Raw genomic sequence first — 20,073 nt, 5'->3', positions numbered from 1 at the left:
GGCCAGTGATGGTGGTTGTGCTCGCGCTCGAGGTCTGAGCAACCAAGGGAGAAAATTTGTTGGACGTGACGGTGACCTCGCCGCCTTGTTTTCTCCACGCCCTCCGTTGGACGCAAGGCACGGCTCGATCCAAATCCCTTGTTTGGTTGCTCGGCTTAACCACTAGTAACCACTAATCGACCTCCCTGCCTTGCCGAAACGAACAACGCACGGTTGTTTTTCTAAGTGTAATGTGCAAGAAAAAGCAGAAAATATTGCAGGAGCACGAGTGTTTGGTCGCTTGCCACGGAAATGCTACGATAAAGTTTGGTGGTTTGGCCGGGTGGTGTTGGGGGTTAGCAATAAGTAGTTGTCTTCACTCACCGTTTACCAACCACCATCGACCTCCCTTCTTCCGGCGGCGACGAACGTGCACTACAAAAGGAGGAGATCGCCACCGTTGTGGCCACCTTGACCCAACCCATTTCACCTCCGGCGAATCTACGCCCCACCAACCAAATCCTCCTCTGCAGAGTAAACTTTACAGAAGCAGAGACACGCACGCACAACAAACACGCAGCAGCAGCAGCTCGTGTGAGCGTGGGTGGCACAGCCGAGCTGACGGTGATCACCACCATGGCACCATGCTCGTCGTCGTCGTCGTCGTAGTGTGCTGCAACTAGCAGCGACAGCGAAGGCGAGCGTGCAGTGCTGCCACTGTGGACAGCTTTCCGGTGGGGCAAGAGGCCAATACATCGAGTTAGAGGGCGAGGAGGCAGGAATCATTCGGCTGCAAAGTTGCCGGCGCCACCTCGTCGGCACTGTCCCCGCTTTCCTGGGCCGCGTGGGGGCCGCGCCTCCGTCCCCGCTGGTCCTCGCCGCGTGTGGTTGGGTCTGGGTGTGCTGCCGCTGTCGCTCCTGTGCGCCACCACCACCACCACCGCATCGGCACCAGCACCAGCACCAGCACCAGCTGCGGCTGCTCCCATCTTTTCTTCTCGAGGGATGCTTCCTCTCCTCCTTATATCCACGCTCCCGGCCTTCACGCTGCTCCTCGTGGCGCCCGCCTCCTACAAGCCCTGGAAGCTGGTGCGGGAGCTCGGCCTCGTCGCGCTGCTGCTGGCGCGGGAGCTGCTCCGGCACTCCGCCTCCGCCGCCGCAGGCGCGGGCAGGAAGGAGCAGCAGGGCGCAAGAATGCCGCCGTCGAAGGCCAAGACGCCGGCGCCCGCATTGGCGGAGGACGACGCGGACGCGCTCCCGGTGCTCGACCTGCCGGAGCTGGCGCTGGAGCGCGTGCTGGAGGAGCTGTCCCCGGCGTCGCTCGCCGCGATGGCGTGCGTCTGCGCGGGGCTCCGGGACCGCTGCTCCATGGACGGCCTGTGGGCGCGCCACGTCCGGCGCAAGTGGGGCCGCGTGCTCGGCGCCGCCGCGCGCAGGGAGTGGGAGGCGGAGCTGGCCACCAGAGCGGCCGCCGCCACCCTCCCGCGCCCGGCCAGGCGGCGCGGCTGGGCGGACTCGCTGGCGTGCGCGTGGCCGCTCTCATGGATCGGCCGCCGCTGGCTCAAGGAAGACGCCGCCGCCGCCGCCCGTTCCGCACCCGCGCCGCCGGCGGACACGGTGGCCGCGTGGTACCGCGCGCTCGAGTGCGGTGACTTCTGGTTCCCCGCCCAGGTGTACAACCGCGAGGTAGTTAACAGCAGTTATTCTTACCCAGCTCTAAATTAAAGTTTGATCCGCCATTAGATTAGGCAGATTAAGCAAGCTCGCTTTGCCGTTGTTTCTTTCCTGCAAAAGGCTTGTCATTGTTTAATGGCGGGAAAATCTGTTGTGTTTAGCAGGACGGGCACGTCGGGTTCCTGCTCTCGTGCTACGACGCTCACCTCCGCTACGACCGGCGAACCGACACCTTCACCGCCAGGTACTACCACTCACCACTCACCACTCATCACTCAACTTCACCTGCCGTTACCTGTTACGATCCGGCCGGGCCGAGATCGTTGGAATTGACTGGTTCATAAGCTGCTCTGATCAATCAGTGACCGATCGAGATATGTATGGTTTTAATGCGTGAAGGCGATCAGAGCATGGGATATTTTGGTTATGGTTTTAATCCGATGCTGATGTGTTGTGAATTCTGACAGGTACCCGCCCCACGGCCGGAAGCCGGCCAAGGAGGAGGAGGGCGTGCAGTGGTGCAGGGTCCGCGCGGCGCCGCTGAGCACGCCGGCGCAGGACCTCCACGCTTCCGGCTGCCTGGAGGACCTCCGCCCCGGCGACCACTTCGAGATCCAGTGGCGGAAGAACAAGGATTTCCCCTACGGTATGCATGATTCTTGTTCCTGCAGAATCGGCCGCGCCAATGCGAAATTCTATCGGTGCAGCGCCTGGCATTTGGTAACGGTGTTGCTTTTTTGTGATGGATCACAGGCTGGTGGTACGGCGTCGTGGGTCACCTGGAGCCGTGCAACGCCAACGAGCATCTCTGCCGCTGCCATGAAGACGGTAACGACCTGCTTCGTTTCCTCGAATTCTATGTGAAATATATTCGGGAACATGTCGAGGGCATCTTATCCCATAGTCGGATCAACTTGCGCGAAACGTCGTGGCTACAGTCTGATCATGGCCCTCTCTCTCTCCCGTGATCTTGTGCCGTTCGTCCTATCCAGTACGCACAGTCTAGAGCCTGTTAATATATCCAGCATCTATTCTCGTGCCTTCTTATCCATATCCACAGCATGCGCCACTTATTCTTCTGTCATTGTGTGTGCGTGCTCTCTTATCTGAATTTTGTTGGGTGTGTGTGCTCTGTCAGATACGATCATGCTGGAGTTCAAGCACTACGCGGCTGGGTCGAGGTGGAGGCAGACGACGGTGAGCAGGAAAGACCACCGGGAGAAGGGGGACGAGACCGACGGCTTCTACGGCGGCATCAGGAAGCTGCAGACCAAAGACGAGATCTCCACGTGGCGGCGATTCTGGCCGGTGGACGTGCTCAGCTGAACATGGACATATGGCCGCTCAGTTGTGCAGCTGTTTATTTACCAGTGGTCGCGGAGCTGCGGCGTTCCTCTGAAGAATGCACCCACCTGGTGGTGGTGCTGCTGCTGCCGCCGCCCTTCTGAATGTTTTTGGTACTACTGGAAAATTCAGATGGGTACGCGGGATTTCAGATTTCTAGCAGCAGAGAGAGGCAACGATAGGCTTTTATGTGAATGATGATGTACAGCTTTACCAAGCCTTCAGTTTGCACCGTGCTGCTGCCGGATCCTAGATTTGTAGATTTCTGGAATGTTACCTGGTATAAATCGATGCCCAGTTGTATTTTTCCCAGTCATTGTAGCCAGGTAGAGTAGTATATCCAGTTGCGCGGCTGCCCCGGACGCGGAAAGCAACCTTGTCCTCACTGTTACTCCATTGTTGTGCGGATTTGACAATCAAGTGCCTAATATCTGGCCAATGAGTACAAGTGTATCCTCTATCCGAGAGAGGAACAGTAAACATTTGGACATGAGTATGTACCTGACTGATTTTTTTTTTTGTATTTTTTTGCACATGCAAAGTCATTTTCGGGCGCGCATAAGCAAATGCTTCCTAGAGCCAAATTGGATATCGGCTTCTATAAGTTTTGGTTTCTACAATAGCCGGGTACCCATATTATACACACGTACATTTTGAGAATAAGTCCTGCCAGAACAGTAAATAATCAAATCAACTGTAGCAGCTGGTTGGTGAATGGTGATGTGGTAGTGAAGTATACAGTTAATGCACTTAGGTTTTGTATGTTGCACTAGTCTATATTTAGATGGTGTTCCATTCCCACAAACAAATAGCTAGTTTCTCACCATGTAATGAAAATTGAAAACAACAACCTAGTAAATTGCAAGAAAAAGAGTGCAATGAGGGTAAAGAAGAGAAGGGCGATGTGATCGATGGTGACTATGAATGTAACGCATGGGGAATTTGAGAGACAGAGCAGCAATGCAGGCATGATCGTCGACTTGAGCCTTTGGAGTGAGTTTTAGTAGCTTGCACCATTTCCCGCATGCATCAACTCATCCAGACCGGATTGGATCAAGCATCCAAGAGACACAAAAGATCGTTCCCATGCAGTAGCGCATCCTGATATTGTGTCAGTTGGTCTTTCATTGCTTGTATTAGCATCTCATTGCTTGGTAGTTGGCCAGATACAAGTGACAGTTACCCTATCGCCTTCACCACGTAATCCAAGCGAACATGTAGGATGAGTCCACGGCTGATGCCGAATGTAGGCCATGCACACTCCTATTTACATGAGGGCATCTTCCTTCTTCACCTTCTCTTTTTTCGTTATAATTTGAAAACACACGATGCCACTCTTGTCGTGTCCCAAGAATATCAATCCAGTAAGGTGAACAGATATATATTTCAACCCAATATTTTTGGGAAAGTTACTCTTGGGTTTTTAAAGCTTATGTTTCAAATTTTGGAGTCCAATCTTGTCAAAGTTAGTTCAGAAAATTTATAAGCTTGCGTTGAATACTTTGAAAGTTGAACTGGTAACACAAACCTTGATTTTCTAGGAGATGGTTTAGAAGTAGTTGGAAATTCATCTTTATTTTTCTAAAAGTCCATCCCATGGCTAGTAATAGTTCATATGGAGTTGTGTGCTTGATTTTTGTGAAAGTTCTTTATAGTTTTCCAGAAGTTAGAGATCATAGTAGGGTTGCTGGCTCCAGCATGATGTAAATGTGTCACAATTAACAACTGCACATTAGTATCATCCATTTGGCATAGTAACTACTACTCCCTTCGTTCACAAATATAAGATGTTTCAATATGAACTACATATGGACTGAAATGAATGAACAAACTAAAATGTGCCTATATACATCCGATTTAGAGAAAAAGTTAGAACATCTTATATTTGTGAGCGGAGAGAATATTTACTTAAGGTGTAACTATATAGAAACCGCATATACATCGCCTCACTTTCAGAGACTTTTTTACTTAAATGATTTTTATACGAGTTTTGGATATTTGGAATATTTATAGACTTGTGGGGGGTGGGGTGTTACAAGATTGACTTGCACATAATTTTTCTAAAGATTCTATTGTGCTTATTTTGTAGGAGTCCTCTGTTTACCCACTCGTTGAGCTGCAACATTCCACGTTCCTTTGGAAAATCCACTAACCTATTGCTACCCTTCTAAATGATTTTGGTAGAGGTTAAGCTAAATCACTAAATTTGCATTCCGTCATCGAAAAGATCCATCAGAGAAGCAACGAGGTTATGTGAATGATAATGTACAACTTTACTAAGTTTTTGTCTTTAATTGTGTTGTTGTCGGATCGTAGACTTGTTAGTCTTCTCAATGTTACACCATTCAAATCATTGTGCAGATGCATTTCCCCCTGGGATATCAAGTATGCAGTTGGGTCGGACGCAATGTGTGTTGTTACTTGAATTCATGTCTGAATTTGACCATCTTGTGCCTCATTTCCAGCAACAGAGCGTTAGTCATTGCAGAGTTTGTAAGTATTTATGGACAACTCCGCACTACAAAGATGGGCCTAATTATTCTCACAAGAAATACAGTTTACAACTCCAATTATTTAAGATGATATATATATTTATCTCCGGGTGACCGTGCGTGGCTTCCACACGACATTACGCGCATGTACATTTTGGGAATATATCTTCTAGCCTACCATGCAGTGAATAATCAAATCAGAGGTAGCTGAGCTGGTTGGTAAAGTGTGATGCACTAGAGAAGTTTCATTTACTACATCTACAAGCCGTCTATTCATATGTAACATGTCTTCCATTCCCACTATAAGATAGCTAGTTTCTCTACACATTTGGAAACCACAACCACAGCAAGAGAAAGGGAGCGGGGAAAAGGAAAATTTAGTATAGGCAAGGATGATAAAAGGAAGGCCACGAGTGTATTTGATTGACAGTCGGATCCCGTAAGAATGAGACACATCGGAAATTTGAGTCAAAGCAGCACATCTATCGTGAGTACCGGCCAGTGTGCTGGCAGAATCTATGGCGGAAGAAACATTTTACAGTGTGTTTTGGAGCCTACCTAGTTTCCCGCATGCATCTGCTCAACCACACCGGCTGCTAGGATCATGTATCCAATACTCTAGCACATGCTCATTTGGGTCTGTCTAAGCAAAGCTCTAAGCAAATGTTTTATTGCCTGCATCAGCTCCTAATTATTTGTTTTGTATAATACCAGAGCAAGATCCGTCAATTTATTTATCTTTAAATAACACATAACTCACGCCCAAATGTATCTGAATCCCAAAGAGGATTGCTAACGCACTCTCTTCATCCAGTAGGAATACATTTGGACGCCTGTTTGGAAACCTCCCATAGGTTTTTTATTGCCTTCTCGTTAGAAGAATAGTTAGCCCCCCCTCCCCGGAGAAAAAAGAAGAATAGTTAGCCAATGTGGTAGATCATAGTACCAAGTGAGTGCTGTGGGGATATGTGCTTCGAACCCGTGTATTCACGAACCCAATTCTCTTTTTTTGTACCTAGCGAAAATCACATTTCTAAATTTTAAATGAAAAAACAACAAAATTGTGTGTTCATGGTAATATTGGGACATGCTTACCTTTTAAAAGTGCAACTATCCCTGGGTGGTTTTGGTAATTCTTAACAGCATATAGCTCATTGAACTAATACTCTTTCAAGATGATCATTTCAGAAAGTTCAATGATTAGCATGGCATGGACTAGGAATGTGGACCCCTAAAAATGCTAAGGACACATATTGGCTCAAGCTCAAGACTCTACATTTTCATTTTAGTGATCCAAGATCACATTGAGTCCATAGGAAAAGTCAATATTATTAAAAGGGGATGGGGTGTTGCTTAATGGCTTGCTTGCTCAAAATGCTTAGTTATATGCTCCAAAAGCCCTCAACCACTTTCTCATATCCACATATGTCCCAAACCAAAAGTCAAACTTGACCCCACCGATTTGATCTATCCGGCGCCACCGAGTTCATTTGACATAGCCATAGCCAGAAACCCTAATCAGTTCGGTCTCACCGATAGGGATCTCGGTCTCACCGAGATGGGACTGCGAACTCTCTGTTTCCCTTCGTAACGTTTTGGTCTAACCGAGATGAGCGATCGGTCCCACCGAGTTCGCAATGCAAACTCTCTGTTTCCTTTTCGTAACGTTTTGGTCTCACCGAAATGAGCGAATCGGTCCCACCGAGTTTGCCTGACCAACTCTCTGTTTGCCTATTACAGAAATCGGTCCCTCCGAGTTCATGTGATCAGTCTTAACGAGATCACGTTATGCCCTAACCCTAATTAAATCCGTCACACCGAGTTGACGTGTCAGTCCCACCGAAAATCCTAATGTTTACATTTTGAACCAAATCGGTCTGACCGAGTTTGAGTATTCGGTCCCACCGAGTTTGGTAAATTGTGTGTAATGGTTAGATTTTGTGTGGAGGCTATATATACCCCTCCACCCACTCTTCATTCATGGAGAGAGCCATCAGAACGTGCCTACACTTCCAGCATTCATTTTCTGAGAGAGAACCACCTACTCATGTGTTGATACCAAGATATTCCAATCCAACCACAAGAATCTTGATCTCTAGCCTTCCCCAAGTTGCTTTCCACTCAAATCATCTTTCCACCAAATCCAAATCTGTGTGAGAGAGTTGAGTGTTGGGGAGACTATCATTTGAAGCACAAGAGCAAGGAGTTCATCATCAACACACCGTCTATTACCTTTTGGAGAGTGGTGTCTCCTAGATTGGTTAGGTGTCACTTGGGAGCCTCCGTCAAGATTGTGGAGTTGAACCAAGGAGTTTGTATGAGCAAGGAGATCGCCTACTTCATGAAGATCTACCCTAGTGAGGCAAGTCCTTCGTTGGCGATGGCCATGGTGGGATAGACAAGGTTGCTTCTTCGTGGACCCTTCGTGGGCGAAGCTCCGTGGACTCGCGCAGCCGTTACCCTTCATGGGTTGAAGTCTCCATCAACGTGGATGTACGATAGCACCACCTATCGGAACCATGCCAAAAATCTTCGTGTCTACATTGCGTTTGCTCCCTCCAAACTCCTCCCCTTTACCTTCATATGCAATGATTTACATTCTGCTGCTATACTCTTAGATTTGCATGTGTAGGTTGATTGCTTGACTTCTGATAAGTTGCTAAAATCTGCCAGACTTAAAATTGGGAAAATGCTAGGTTTTTATTTTGTCAAGTAGTCTAATCACCCCCCTCTAGACATACTTTCGATCCTACAAGTGGTATCAGAGCTTTGGTCTCCATTTGCCTTGATTTCCATAGCTTTGGTGATCATAGCCTTGGTTTCACAACCTAGGAGAGTATGGCGTCTAGCGAGGGAAATTACCACCGTAGAGGTCCTTACTTTGATGGTACTAATTTTGCTAGTTGGAAGCATAAGATGAAAATGCATATTCTTGGACATAACCCCGCCATTTGGGCTATTGTGTGTATTGGCTTGCAAGGTGAATTCTTTGATGGGAGAGAACTGAACCGTGAAGCTACCGCGGAAGAATTGAAGATGCTGCAATACAATGCTCAAGCTTGCGATATCCTCTTCAACGGATTGTGCCCCGAAGAATTCAACAAAATCAGCCGTCTTGAGAATGCAAAGGAAACTTGGGATACTTTGATTGATATGCACGAAGGTACCAACTCCGTCAAGGAATCCAAATTGGATGTGCTTCAAAGTCAGCTTGACAAGTTCCAAATGCAGGATGGTGAAGGTGTCGCTGAAATGTACTCTAGGCTTGCTCTCATTACAAATGAGATTGCCGGCTTAGGAAGTGAAGAGATGACCGACAGATTCATCATCAAGAAGATCCTAAGAGCCTTGGATAGAAAATATGATACCGTGTGCACATTGATCCAAATGATGCCCAATTACGAAGATCTCAAGCCAACGGAAGTCATTGGAAGAATTATTGCTCATGAGTTGTCACTCAAGGATAAAGAAGAGCTTCACAACAAGTCAAATGGTGCTTACAAATCCTCATGTGAAGCTCCTACATCATCAAGTGAGAAACAAGCCTTCAACGAGGAATTGAGCCTAATGGTAAAGAACTTCAACAAGTTCTACAAGAGTAGAAGCAAGGAAAGAAGTTCCAAGTCAAGGTCCTACAATGACAAAAGATCTTCTAGTCGCAAGCGTAATTGCTACAATTGTGGAAGACCCGGACACTATTCCAATGAGTGTACGACTCCCTACAAAAGAAGAGAAGACTCACCTAAAAGGAGAAGTAGAAGAGAAGAATCGCCTCCAAGAGAGAGAAGGAGTAGAGATGATCGTTATGAACGAAGAACCTCTCGCAGAAGCAAGGATTCGGAAAGGAAGGACAAGTGATCACGGAGCTAAACAAAACGAAGACATCAAGCTCATGTTGATGAATGGGTATCCGGTTCCGACTCCGACCATCGCTCTGAGAGAAGTTACCACTCCGACTCCGAATATACTCAAGATGAAGGTGTTGTCGGTCTAGCACTTGTGTCAACCAACTCCTATGACATATTTGAATCACCAAATGAAGGAATTGGAAGATGCTTCATGGCTAAAGGCCCGGAGGTATCACACCCTGAGTATGTTGATTTCAATAGTGATGAAGATGATTTGCTAGGTGATGATGATTTACTTGTTGACAACTCTAGTGATGAAAACTATGATGAACTTGCTATTAATCATGCTAATCAAGATAAAACGAATGACGATGATCATATTGAGCGTCTAACTAAAGAACTAAACATTCTTAAGTTAGCTCATGAAACTACCTTGGGAGATCATCGAGAGCTTTTAAAGACTCATGAGAAGCTACGCTTTGAGAAGCTCAACCTTGAGCAAGAGCATGGGTTATTAAAAGCAATTAATGATGATCTTTGTAAGAAAAGTTCTTCTTACATTGCCAAGCGTTTACTCTTGTCTACTTACATGCCACAAGTAAAATCTAGTAACAAGAGCAAGAAAGATTCTTCTTCTAGTAGTAACAATAATCATGTTAAATCCAATGTTGTTACTTCTAGTAGTTCTCTTGATTCCACTAATGATTCTCTTAGCCAAGTTACACTTGAGCAAGAAAATAGCTTATTGAAGGGAATTATAGAGAAAGGTGTTTACAAGAGCCTTGCCGGAAGTAAGAAATTTGAGGAAATTTTACGCAAGCAAGGAAGGCACCGGAAGAATCAAGGTGTTGGTTTTGAATGAAAGTTCAATGCCAATGGAGTTGAGTGGGAAGAAGATCAATACCCCAAGACAAAGTTTGTTTCTCAACAAGAGAAGTATGATCCTACTTCCTTCGAGGGGACACAAGCTCAAGATGATCTTCCACCACAAGACCACAAGCAAAAAGGCAAGGACAAGCTTCAAGAGGAAATTTATGCATTTGAAGAAGCTCCCCAAGCCTTGGTCAAGTGGGTTCCCAAGACTACATCAAGTTCTGCTTCATCAAGTACGACTATGACTTCAAGGATTCCCATCAAGTTGATGTGGATCCCGAAGAAGATGAACTAGAGAGTTCTTGAGGGTGACTCCGCCAACACACTTCATTCATATCATTTTGGCGAGAACAAGTGCAAACAACTTCCACATCTTGCACTAGTTCAAGGAGTGACAAACCCTCTTGTTGGTAAAAAAGGGACAAGGTAACCTAATGTTTTCATGGACATCATCTTGTGTGAACTTCACTCTATGTCTATGGATATCCTTGTTTTTTCCTTGTGGGACTAACCCGTGTAGGTATTGAAAGTGCAACTCACTCCAATGGATGGCTCCAAATGATCCACATCAACACTGAGCATCCACATCTTCAACATCTACATGAAGTCATCATCGAAAAAACCCAAGGTTAGTTCAGCCCTCTTAGGGGGGATATCACATCTAGGGGGAGCTTTACTCTAAGAATTGAGCTAAAGCAACTCTAATGGTGTGAACACACCAACACTTTATGTAAAAGTGGTAACCCCACTTGTGCTTAAACGATGAGTATGACCTATGATCAAATGTTCTCATTTGACTCCTAAGTCAATATACTCATACATAGATGACCTAGTCATCGCCAATTGTTTGATAGATGCTAGAGTGTTTGTGCATGCTTTGTCACATATTTCATTTGCCATTTTATTGTGTGAGCATGTTGATTGCATATTTTACTCATTCAAGGACATCCATTTGTTGCTTTGATTGTTTGTCTCTTTTTTCTTTTGCAAAATGGATGGACAAGAATGCCTAAGAACTTCCTCTATCTATCTATGCTTTTCTCGTCTCAAACTCTATTGATGCTACATCACAAAAGTTGATCAAGTCAGATTCGAACCCTCTGGGTGAGGAACACTCGGAGTCACCAATTCGTCATAGACTTAAACTTCCAAAACCTCTCTGTGTATTTCGGTCTGACCGATTCATCCTTTTCGGTCAAACCGGGTTCACTGAGTTGATCTATGTTTTCATTCTCGGTGCAACCGATTAGAATTATTCGGTCACACCAAGTTGCAGTAATCTCTTGCGATTCTGCATCTCAGTGCCACCGAGTTGTTCCACTCGGTCACACCGACAGGGTCAAGATATATATACTGACCGGTCAAATTTTGAAAGTTTCTCCAAAACCTCTTCGCCCGCGCGTGTACTGCTCTGCCGACTCGGGTCTTCGGATCGTCCTCTCGTCGCCAGCGAACTCCCGTCGCTGGCCTCCGTCGCCATCAACGGAAATCTACACCGCCATTGCTGCCATAGCGAGCTCATCGCGGAGTTAGGGTATGAGTTCAAATCTTTGTGCAATCCTTACCTCCGATTCTTAGCACAAAGCAAATGCCATGATTCTAACCACGTATGATATCATCCTATCCAACAAAAACTTCCTTTAGATTAGTTTGGATTCGAAAATTTAGGGTTAGGTGTCCGCCGAACTCATCTCGGACCGACCGAGTTGTAGAAATTGGTCTCACCAATTTGGCTTAGGCCATTGCACCTGTAATTTTCGGTCTGACCGAAAGTTGCAAATCGGTGTGACCGAGTTCAACTCTCAGTGAAACCCTAGCAATCTCGGAGTCACCGAACTGTGTCTTGGTCTGACCGATTCCACTAGTTTAGACTCCAAAGTTGCTTCGGTGTCACCGAGTTTAAGAAATTGGTAGCTTCGAAATGCTTTCTATGGAAAACTAAAACTAAGTTTTTGACTCATTTGTTTTGCAAAATCTCTGCACTTTGTGATGCTCATCCACTCTATCTCATATATAACCATTCACAGGGTCAACTGTCAGTTTGCAGTGCCAGAATGTCTGATCAGAGTGATAACCAGAATAGGTCTGAAGAGCAGGTGAATCTGAGTGAGGGCACTAGTCCCTCTGACAGTTATGATGAAGGCAACAGAAGTACTCCTAGCAATTTGCCTAAGGCTGCTACTAGGCAAAGGTGGAAGAATTTTTTTGATTCTGAAGGTGAAGATTATGTGGCTGCTGAGGAGGAAGTCAACTCCAAGAAGAAAAAGGTTGTCAAGAAGGAATTTGGCACAGCTGCATCTACAAAGCTAGGTTGAACAAGAAGGCTCCTGCAAAGAGGGTGCGCATGTTAAAGGCCAGAGCCTCAACTCTTGAAGCCTCCAAATCAACTGAAGAAGAAGCTGCTAGTGAAGGCAAAAAGAGGAAGGAAAGGGCCAAGAAAACTATGGTAAGAATTATTGGAAAGCCCTCAATGATGGTTCAATCAGATGAGGATGAAGAGGAAGAAGAGGATGCTGCACTAGCATCAAAGACTCAAAGGCTGATGGGGGTGCCATCAAGTCTGGGGCTGCCCCTTCTAAGCCCAAGACTACCCCAAAGCTTCTGCTCCAGCCCCCAAGACTGCACCAAAGAGGAGCACCAGGAACATACCAGCTGCTGAAAAGAACAAGGCCCCAGTGCCTGAAATAGAAGAAGAAGATGCTGAAGCCCAAGTGCTTAGGAAGCTAAAGCCCAAGATCCCTGACCATGATGAAAATCATCCAGTGGCAGAAAATATGAAAATCAGAAAGGATGCAGGTCTCAGATTGTGGAGACAATCAGACCCTTATGCTGTGAGAAGAAGGACTGTTGTGGATTATAGGTTTCAAACCAAGGAGCAGCAGGACTTCTGTGAGACTATTCTGCTAGATAAGAAGCCCATAGTTAGTGATATGAGATGGGTTGATTGGTCATACATTGATGACAATGAAGACCACTTTCCAGGAGTGCATGAGAGCTTCAGACTATGTGGAGTAGAAAATTTGTGGGTCAGAAGTTGACCAAGTGGAATGATAAGCTCATTATGCAATTCTATTCTACAACTCATTTCTATCCTGATGGAAGGATTGTTTGGATGTCTGAAGGTACAAGGTACCAATCAACAGTTGATGAGTGGGCCAAGCTGATTAATGCCCCTGAAGAGCATAAGGATGACTTAGATGTCTATGCCAATAAGAAGAAAGATCGCAACTCCATGACCAACATGTACAAGGAGATTCCTGACAAAGCCTTGGAGGATCGCAAGCTAGGCTCTATTTATTATCTGTTGTCTGGTCTGGCCACTATTAGCACCATCTTGAGGCACACCTTGTTGCCCAAATCAAGAGATCACAGGATGATCAAAGGCCATTCCGTCAATTTGCTGCAGTTATTTGATGTGCCCCAAAAGTTCAAAGTGATGACACTGATTGTAGAGACAATCAAGAGGACATCTGCTGACCAGAAGAGATCATGTGGGTATGCTCCACACATCCAGATGCTAATGAACTCAAAGATGGGCACATGCACATACTTATTGGACAAGGAACATCTTCCCTTGAGGCCCGACTTTGAGGACAACACAGTTGTCATGGATGCTGAAGATCCCACATTAGTAGAGGCTCAAGCGAAGAGGGAAAAAGCAAAAGCTGAGAAAGCAGCAAAGATGCCAAGTGCTGAAGAGGCTTCAAAAATTTTCCTCAAGTCAAAGAAAGATCAACTTGGATATCTTATTCAGGCAACTCTGAGGATTGAGAAAGGATTGGCCACCCTGACTCAGAATCAAGAGAGCCTGGAGAGGATCACTGAACAAAAGTTCTATGATTTAGACTTGAAGGTGACTGCGATGCAAACAACTATTGAGCAGCTCCAGGAAGAAGATGAGGAGAGGAAAGGGAAAGCTACCACAGATGCCTTTCAGAGAGTGCCTAGGGCACATAGATCTGCAGCAGTGCCTGTGACAGACACAAGAGCTACTAAATCAGCACCTGCAGCCACAGCATCACTAGCTCCTCCAGTTGCCACTCCACCAGCCCCAACAACTTCTACAGATGCATTTGTCCTTGGAGTCCTCTCAACGCCACCTCCCGAAGATCAAGCCTAGAGAGACGCATAGCACTATGCATTTTCGAGCTTTTTGGTAACTTGTTGCCAAAGGGGGAGAAAGTGTATAGATCATAGGCTTAGAGAGAGAGAGAGAGAGCTTTGCTTCTTTTTGCTATCTCTTGTTTCATACTTATTTGTTTGCTTGCCTGGTTGATACTCTATGTTTATGTGTGTGAGATACTTGTATGGTCATGGGTTTGATCATATCATACTGTAGGATCGAAAGTATGTCTAGAGGGGGGTGATTAGACTACTTGACCAAATAAAAATCTAGCCTTTACCCAATTTTAGTTCTTGGCAGATTTTAACAACTTAGCACAAGTCAAGCAATCAACCTACACATGCAATTCCAAGAGTATAGCAGCGGAATGTAAAATAATTGCATATGAAGGTAAAGGGAGGAGATTGAGGGAGCAAACACAATGTTGACACGGAGATTTTTTATCCGTGGTTCCGATAGGTGGTGCTATCGTACATCCACGTTGATGGAGACTTCAACCCACGAAGGGTAACGGTTGCGCGAGTCCATGGAGGGCTCCACCCACGAAGGGTCCACGAAGAAGCAACCTTGTCTATCCCACCATGGCCATCGCCCACGAAGGACTTGCCTCACTAGGGTAGATCTTCACGAAGTAGGCGATCTCCTTGCCCTTACAAACTCCTTGGTTCAACTCCACAATCTTTCGGAGGCTCCCAAGTGACACCTAGCCAATCTAGGAGACACCACTCTCCAAGAAGTAACAAATGGTGTGTTGATGATGAACTCCTTGCTCTTGTGCTTCAAATGATAGTCTCCCCAACACTCAACTCTCTCTCATAGGATTGGATTTGGTAGAAAGAAGATTTGAGTGGAAAGCAACTTGGGGAAGGCTAGAGATCAAGATTTATGTGGTTGGAATGGAATATCTTGACCTCAACACAAGTGTAGGTGGTTCTCTCTCAGAAAATATGTATTGGAAGTGTAGGCATGTTCTGATGGCTCTCTCCACGAATGAAGAGTGGGTGGAGGGGTATATATAGCCTCCACACAAAATCTAACCGTTACACACAAATCACCAAACTCGGTGGGACCGAATCAGAGAACTCGGTCAGACCGATTTGGTTCATAATGTGACCGTTAGGTGTTTCGGTGGGACCGACATGTCAACTCGGTGGGACCGATATCATTAGGGTTAGGGCATAACGTAATCTCGGTGAGACCGATTACACAAACTCGGTGGACCGATTTTGGTAATAGACTAACAGAGAGTTGGTCAGGCAAACTCGGTGGGACCGATTCGCTCATCTCGGTTGGACCGAAACGTTACGAAAGGGAAACAGAGAGTTTGCATTGCAATCTCGGTGGGACCGATCGCTCATCTCGGTTTGACCGAAACGTTACGAAGGGAAACAGAGAGATTACAATCCCATCTCGGTGAGACCGAGATCCCTATCGGTGAGACCGAAAAGACTAGGGTTTCTGGCAGTGGCTATGTCAAGTGAACTCGGTGGCGCCGGATAGAAAGAATCGGTGGGGCCGAGTTGGACTTTTGGTTTGGGACATATGTGGATATGAGAAAGTAGTGGAGGGTTTTGGAGCATATCACTAAGCATTTTGAGCAAGCACCTCATTAAGCAACACCTCATCCCTTCTTAATAGTATTGGCTTTTCCTATAGACTCAATGTGATCTTGGATCACTAAAATAGAAAATGTAGAGTCTTGTGCTTTGAGCTTGAGCCAATCTTTTGTCCTTAGCATTTTGAAGGGTCCACTTTCTAATCCATGCCATGCCAATCATTGAGCTTTCCTGAAATATTTATCTTGAAATAGCATTAGCTCAATGAGCTATATGTTGTTAGGAATTACCAAAACCACCCAGGGATAGTTGCACTTTCAATCTCCCCCTTTTTGGTAATTGATGACAACATATAGATCAAAGCTTCGACAAATGATAAAAGTATTGAAAAACATCGTCGCTTTGAGAAGTATGTGATAAGCAAGAGCTCCCCTAAATTTGTGCATTATTTAAAATTTGCTTTTGAATGCAAATGCACAATCGATTAGGATCATGGGTTACTCTTTCAAGTCACATACATCTTGGTGGAGCGCTCAAAATGATAGAAGTTAAAACACATGCACTCATCACCAAGCAAAGTGAATGATCATAAGAGGATATAAAGATAATATCATCCAACAAGCATTAAGGGTAGCATATAATCAAACACATGATCGACAAGTATCTCACAAGAACATAAAGTAGCATCACAAGCACACAATAAAGTTTCAAACCAAACCAAATAAGTGCAAAGAGAGATAAAAACCAACACTCTCTCTCGAAGCCTATGATCTATACATTTTTCTCCCCCTTTGGCAACAAGTTACCAAAAAGTTCAAAAATGCATAGTGCTAAACGACTCTCAGGCTTGATCTTCGGTAGGAGGTGTTGAGAGAACTCCAAGGACGAAGGCTTCTGATGAAGTAGCTGGAGCTGGTGGAGTAGCTGCTGGAGGTGGAACTGGAGCTGTAGCTGCTGGTGCTGATGCTGTGGCTCTAGTGTCTGTCACTGGCACTGCAGCAGATCTCTGTCCTTTGGGCACTCTGGCAAAAGCATCTGTGGTAGACTTGCCCTTCTTCTCCTCTGCTTCCTCCTGAAGTTGCTCAACTGCAGTTTGGATTTCTGTTACCTTGACATCAAGGTCATAGAATTTTGTCTCAATAATCCTTTCCAAGCTCTCCTGGTTCTTGGTCAGGGTGGCCAAGCCCTTCTCAATCCTCAGGGTAGATTGGATCAGATATCCAAGCTGGTCTTGCTTGCTCTTCAAGAATACCTGAGATGCCTCTTCCACAGATGGCATCTTTGCAGCCTTCTCTGCCTTAGCCTTCTCTCTCTTTTCATGTGCTTGAGCTGAAGACGGTTCATTTTCATTCATCACAACAGTGTTATCTTCAAATTCAGGATAGATGGGCAGGTGCTCCTTATCCAAGATGTACTTGCCTTTGCCCATCTTTGAGTTGATAAGCTCCTGAATGTGTGGGGCATACCCACAACTTCTCTTCTGATCAGCTGCAGTCCTCTTGATTGTTTCAACAATCAGGCTCATGACTTTGAACTTCTGTGGGACATCAAATATGTGCAGCAAGTTGATGGCATGTCCTCTGATCATCTTGTGATCACCTGACTTGGGTAGCAGTGTGTGCCTTAAGATCCAGTTAATAGTTGGCAGACCAGACAACAGATAGTGTACAGATCCAAACTTGTGTGTATCCAAAGCAGCATCTGGGATCTCCTTGTACATATTGGCCATACTGTTGTGGCCTTTCTTCTTCTCTGCATAAATGTCCAAGTCATCCTCATGTTCTTCAGGAGCATTTATGAGCTTGGCCCACTCATCAACTATAGATTGGTACCTAGTACCCTCTGACATCCACACTATTCTTCCATCTGGATAGAAGTGGGCAGTGGAGTAAAACTGCATGATGAGCTCATCATTCCACTTGGTGAGCTTCTGGGCAACAAAAGTGTCCACTCCACATGCCTTGAAGCTATCAAGCACACCAGGGAAGTGATCTTCATTCTCCTTGATGAACTCCCAGTCAACCCATCTCATGTCACACACAATGGGCTTCTTGTCAAGCAGAATAGTCTCATAGAAGTCCTGCTGTTCCTTAGTGTGGAATCTGTAGTCCACAGCAGTCCTTCTCCTGATAGCATAGGGATCAGACTCTCTCCATAGTCTCAATCCTGCATCCTTCCTGATTTTCATATTCTCTGCAACTGGGTGTGCATCAGTGTGGTCAGGGATCTTGGGCTTTAGCTTCCTCAGCACAACAGAATCATCATCTTCTTCTTCAGCAGCTTGAGGCACTGGGGCCTTGTTCTTCTCTTCAGCAGGTATGTTCCTAGTGCTTCTCTTGGGTTTTGGCTTTGGAGCTGGAGCAGCAGCCTTGGGAGCAGCTTTGGGCTTTGATGGTGCGGCCCCTGATTTAATTGCATCTCCTATAAGCTTTTGAGCTTTGGGTGCTGGTGCAGCATCCTCTTCCTCTTCTTCAGAATCTCTCATCATTGATGGCTTCCCAATAACTCTGGCAATGGTCTTCTTGACCCTTTCTTTTCTCTTCTTGCCATCTCCAGTTTCCTTGGGTTCAAGAGTGAACTCCATTGTTTCTCCTGTGGAGGCTCTGGCTTTTGACATTGGAACTCTTCTTGCTGGAGCCTTTGTTTTCAGACCTGGCTTTGTTGCAGCAGCTGTGCCATACTCCTTCTTCAGCACTTTCTTCTTCGAAGTGGCTTCATCCTCAACAGCCACATAATCTTCATCCTCAGAGTCAGAGTTTCTCTTCTTCCTTGTCCTTGTGGCAGCCTTTGGCAGATTGCTTGGTGTGCTCCTGCTGCCATCATCATAGCTGCTAGAGGGACTAGTGCCCTCACTCAACTGAACCTGCTCTTCTGACTTGTTCTGGCTGTCACTTTGGTCTGACATCTCTGCAAATACTCTGACAGCAGACCCTGTGAATAGGTTATAGATGAGGTAGAGTGGATGAGCATCACAAAGTACAGGAGTTTTGCAAAAAGGATGACTTAAAAACTTAGTTTTAGTTCTTCACAGAAAGCATTTCGGATCTACCGATTTGTAAACTCGGTGATACCGAAGCAGCTTTTGGAACCTAAACTAGTGAACTCGGTCAGACCGAGTCACAGTTCGGTGGTACCGAGACTGCTAGGGTTTCACAAAGAATCAAACTCGGTCACACCGATTTGCAGTTTTCGGTCAGACCGAAAACGCGTGTGCTTTGGCCTAGGCCAAAATCGGTGAGACCGATTTCTACAACTCGGTTGGTCCGAGATGAATTCGGCGGAGACCTAACCCTAAATTTTCAAATCAAAACTAATCTACGGGATGTTTTCGCTGGACAGGATGATTTCAATCGTGGCAAAGATCATGGCAAAGCAATGTGCTAAGAATCGGAGTTAGGGATTAGCACAAAGGTCAAGTTCGTACCCTAGTTCGGCGACGAACTTGCTACGGCGGCAACGGCGGTGAGGATTTCCGTTGACGGCGGCGGAGACCAGCGGCGGGAGGTCGCTGGCAACGAGAGGACGATCCAGAGACCCGAAGAGGCAGAGCAGGTTATGCGCGGGTGAGAGGGTTCGGAAAATTTTCCAAAATTTGGCCCGTCGGTATATATAACCTGACCCTGTCGGTGTGACCGAGTGGAACGACTCGGTGGCACCGAGATGCAAAACTGCAAGCGGTTACTGCAACTCGGTGTGACCGAAAAGTTCTAATCGGTTGCACCGAGATTGAAAACCCTAGATCAACTTAGTGACTTGGTAGGACCGAAAATAATGAATCGGTCAGACCGAGATGCACAAAGAGGTTTTGGAGGTTTAAGTCTATGACGAATCGGGGACTCCGAGTGCTCCTCACACAGACTGGTTCGAATCTGACTTGATCAAACTTTGTGATGTAGCATGAATAGAGTTTGAGACGAGAAAAGCATAGATAGCTAGAGGGAGTTCTTAGGCATTCTTGTCCATCCATTTGGCAAAAGAGAAAGAGCCAAACAATCAAAACAACAAATGGATGTCCTCGAATGAGTGAAATATGCAACCAACATGCTCACACAATAAAATGGCAATGAAATATGTGACAGAGCATGCACAAACACTCTAGCATCTATCAAGCAATTTGGCGATGACTGGGTCATCTATATATGAGTATATTGACTTAGGAGTCAAATGAGAACATTTGATCATAG

The 20,073-nt window shown here is 45.8% G+C and overlaps 1 protein-coding gene across 2 annotated transcripts; it reads left to right on the top strand.

Moving 5' to 3' along the window:
• Positions 1-379: 379 nt before the first annotated feature.
• On the top strand, positions 380-3,485 carry LOC123079485 (F-box protein At2g32560). Of its 2 annotated transcripts, none has more exons than XM_044502260.1 (5): positions 380-1,665; positions 1,815-1,897; positions 2,121-2,299; positions 2,407-2,481; positions 2,792-3,485. In XM_044502260.1, exons 1-5 carry the CDS (start codon positions 985-987, stop codon positions 2,977-2,979), a joined length of 1,206 nt encoding a protein of 401 aa, XP_044358195.1. In that variant the 5' UTR covers positions 380-984; the 3' UTR covers positions 2,980-3,485. The 2 variants fall into 2 exon arrangements, with proteins under 2 accessions (XP_044358195.1, XP_044358196.1); XM_044502261.1 differs by having other exon boundaries at positions 384-1,665; positions 1,818-1,897.
• The last annotated feature ends 16,588 nt before the right edge of the window (positions 3,486-20,073 follow it).

This window comes from Triticum aestivum, chromosome 3D, assembly GCF_018294505.1.
Source record: "Triticum aestivum cultivar Chinese Spring chromosome 3D, IWGSC CS RefSeq v2.1, whole genome shotgun sequence".
Taxonomy (NCBI): Eukaryota; Viridiplantae; Streptophyta; class Magnoliopsida; order Poales; family Poaceae; genus Triticum; species Triticum aestivum.
The sequence above is the reverse complement of the archived record's forward strand: the minus strand, read 5'-3'. Positions and strand labels throughout refer to the sequence as shown.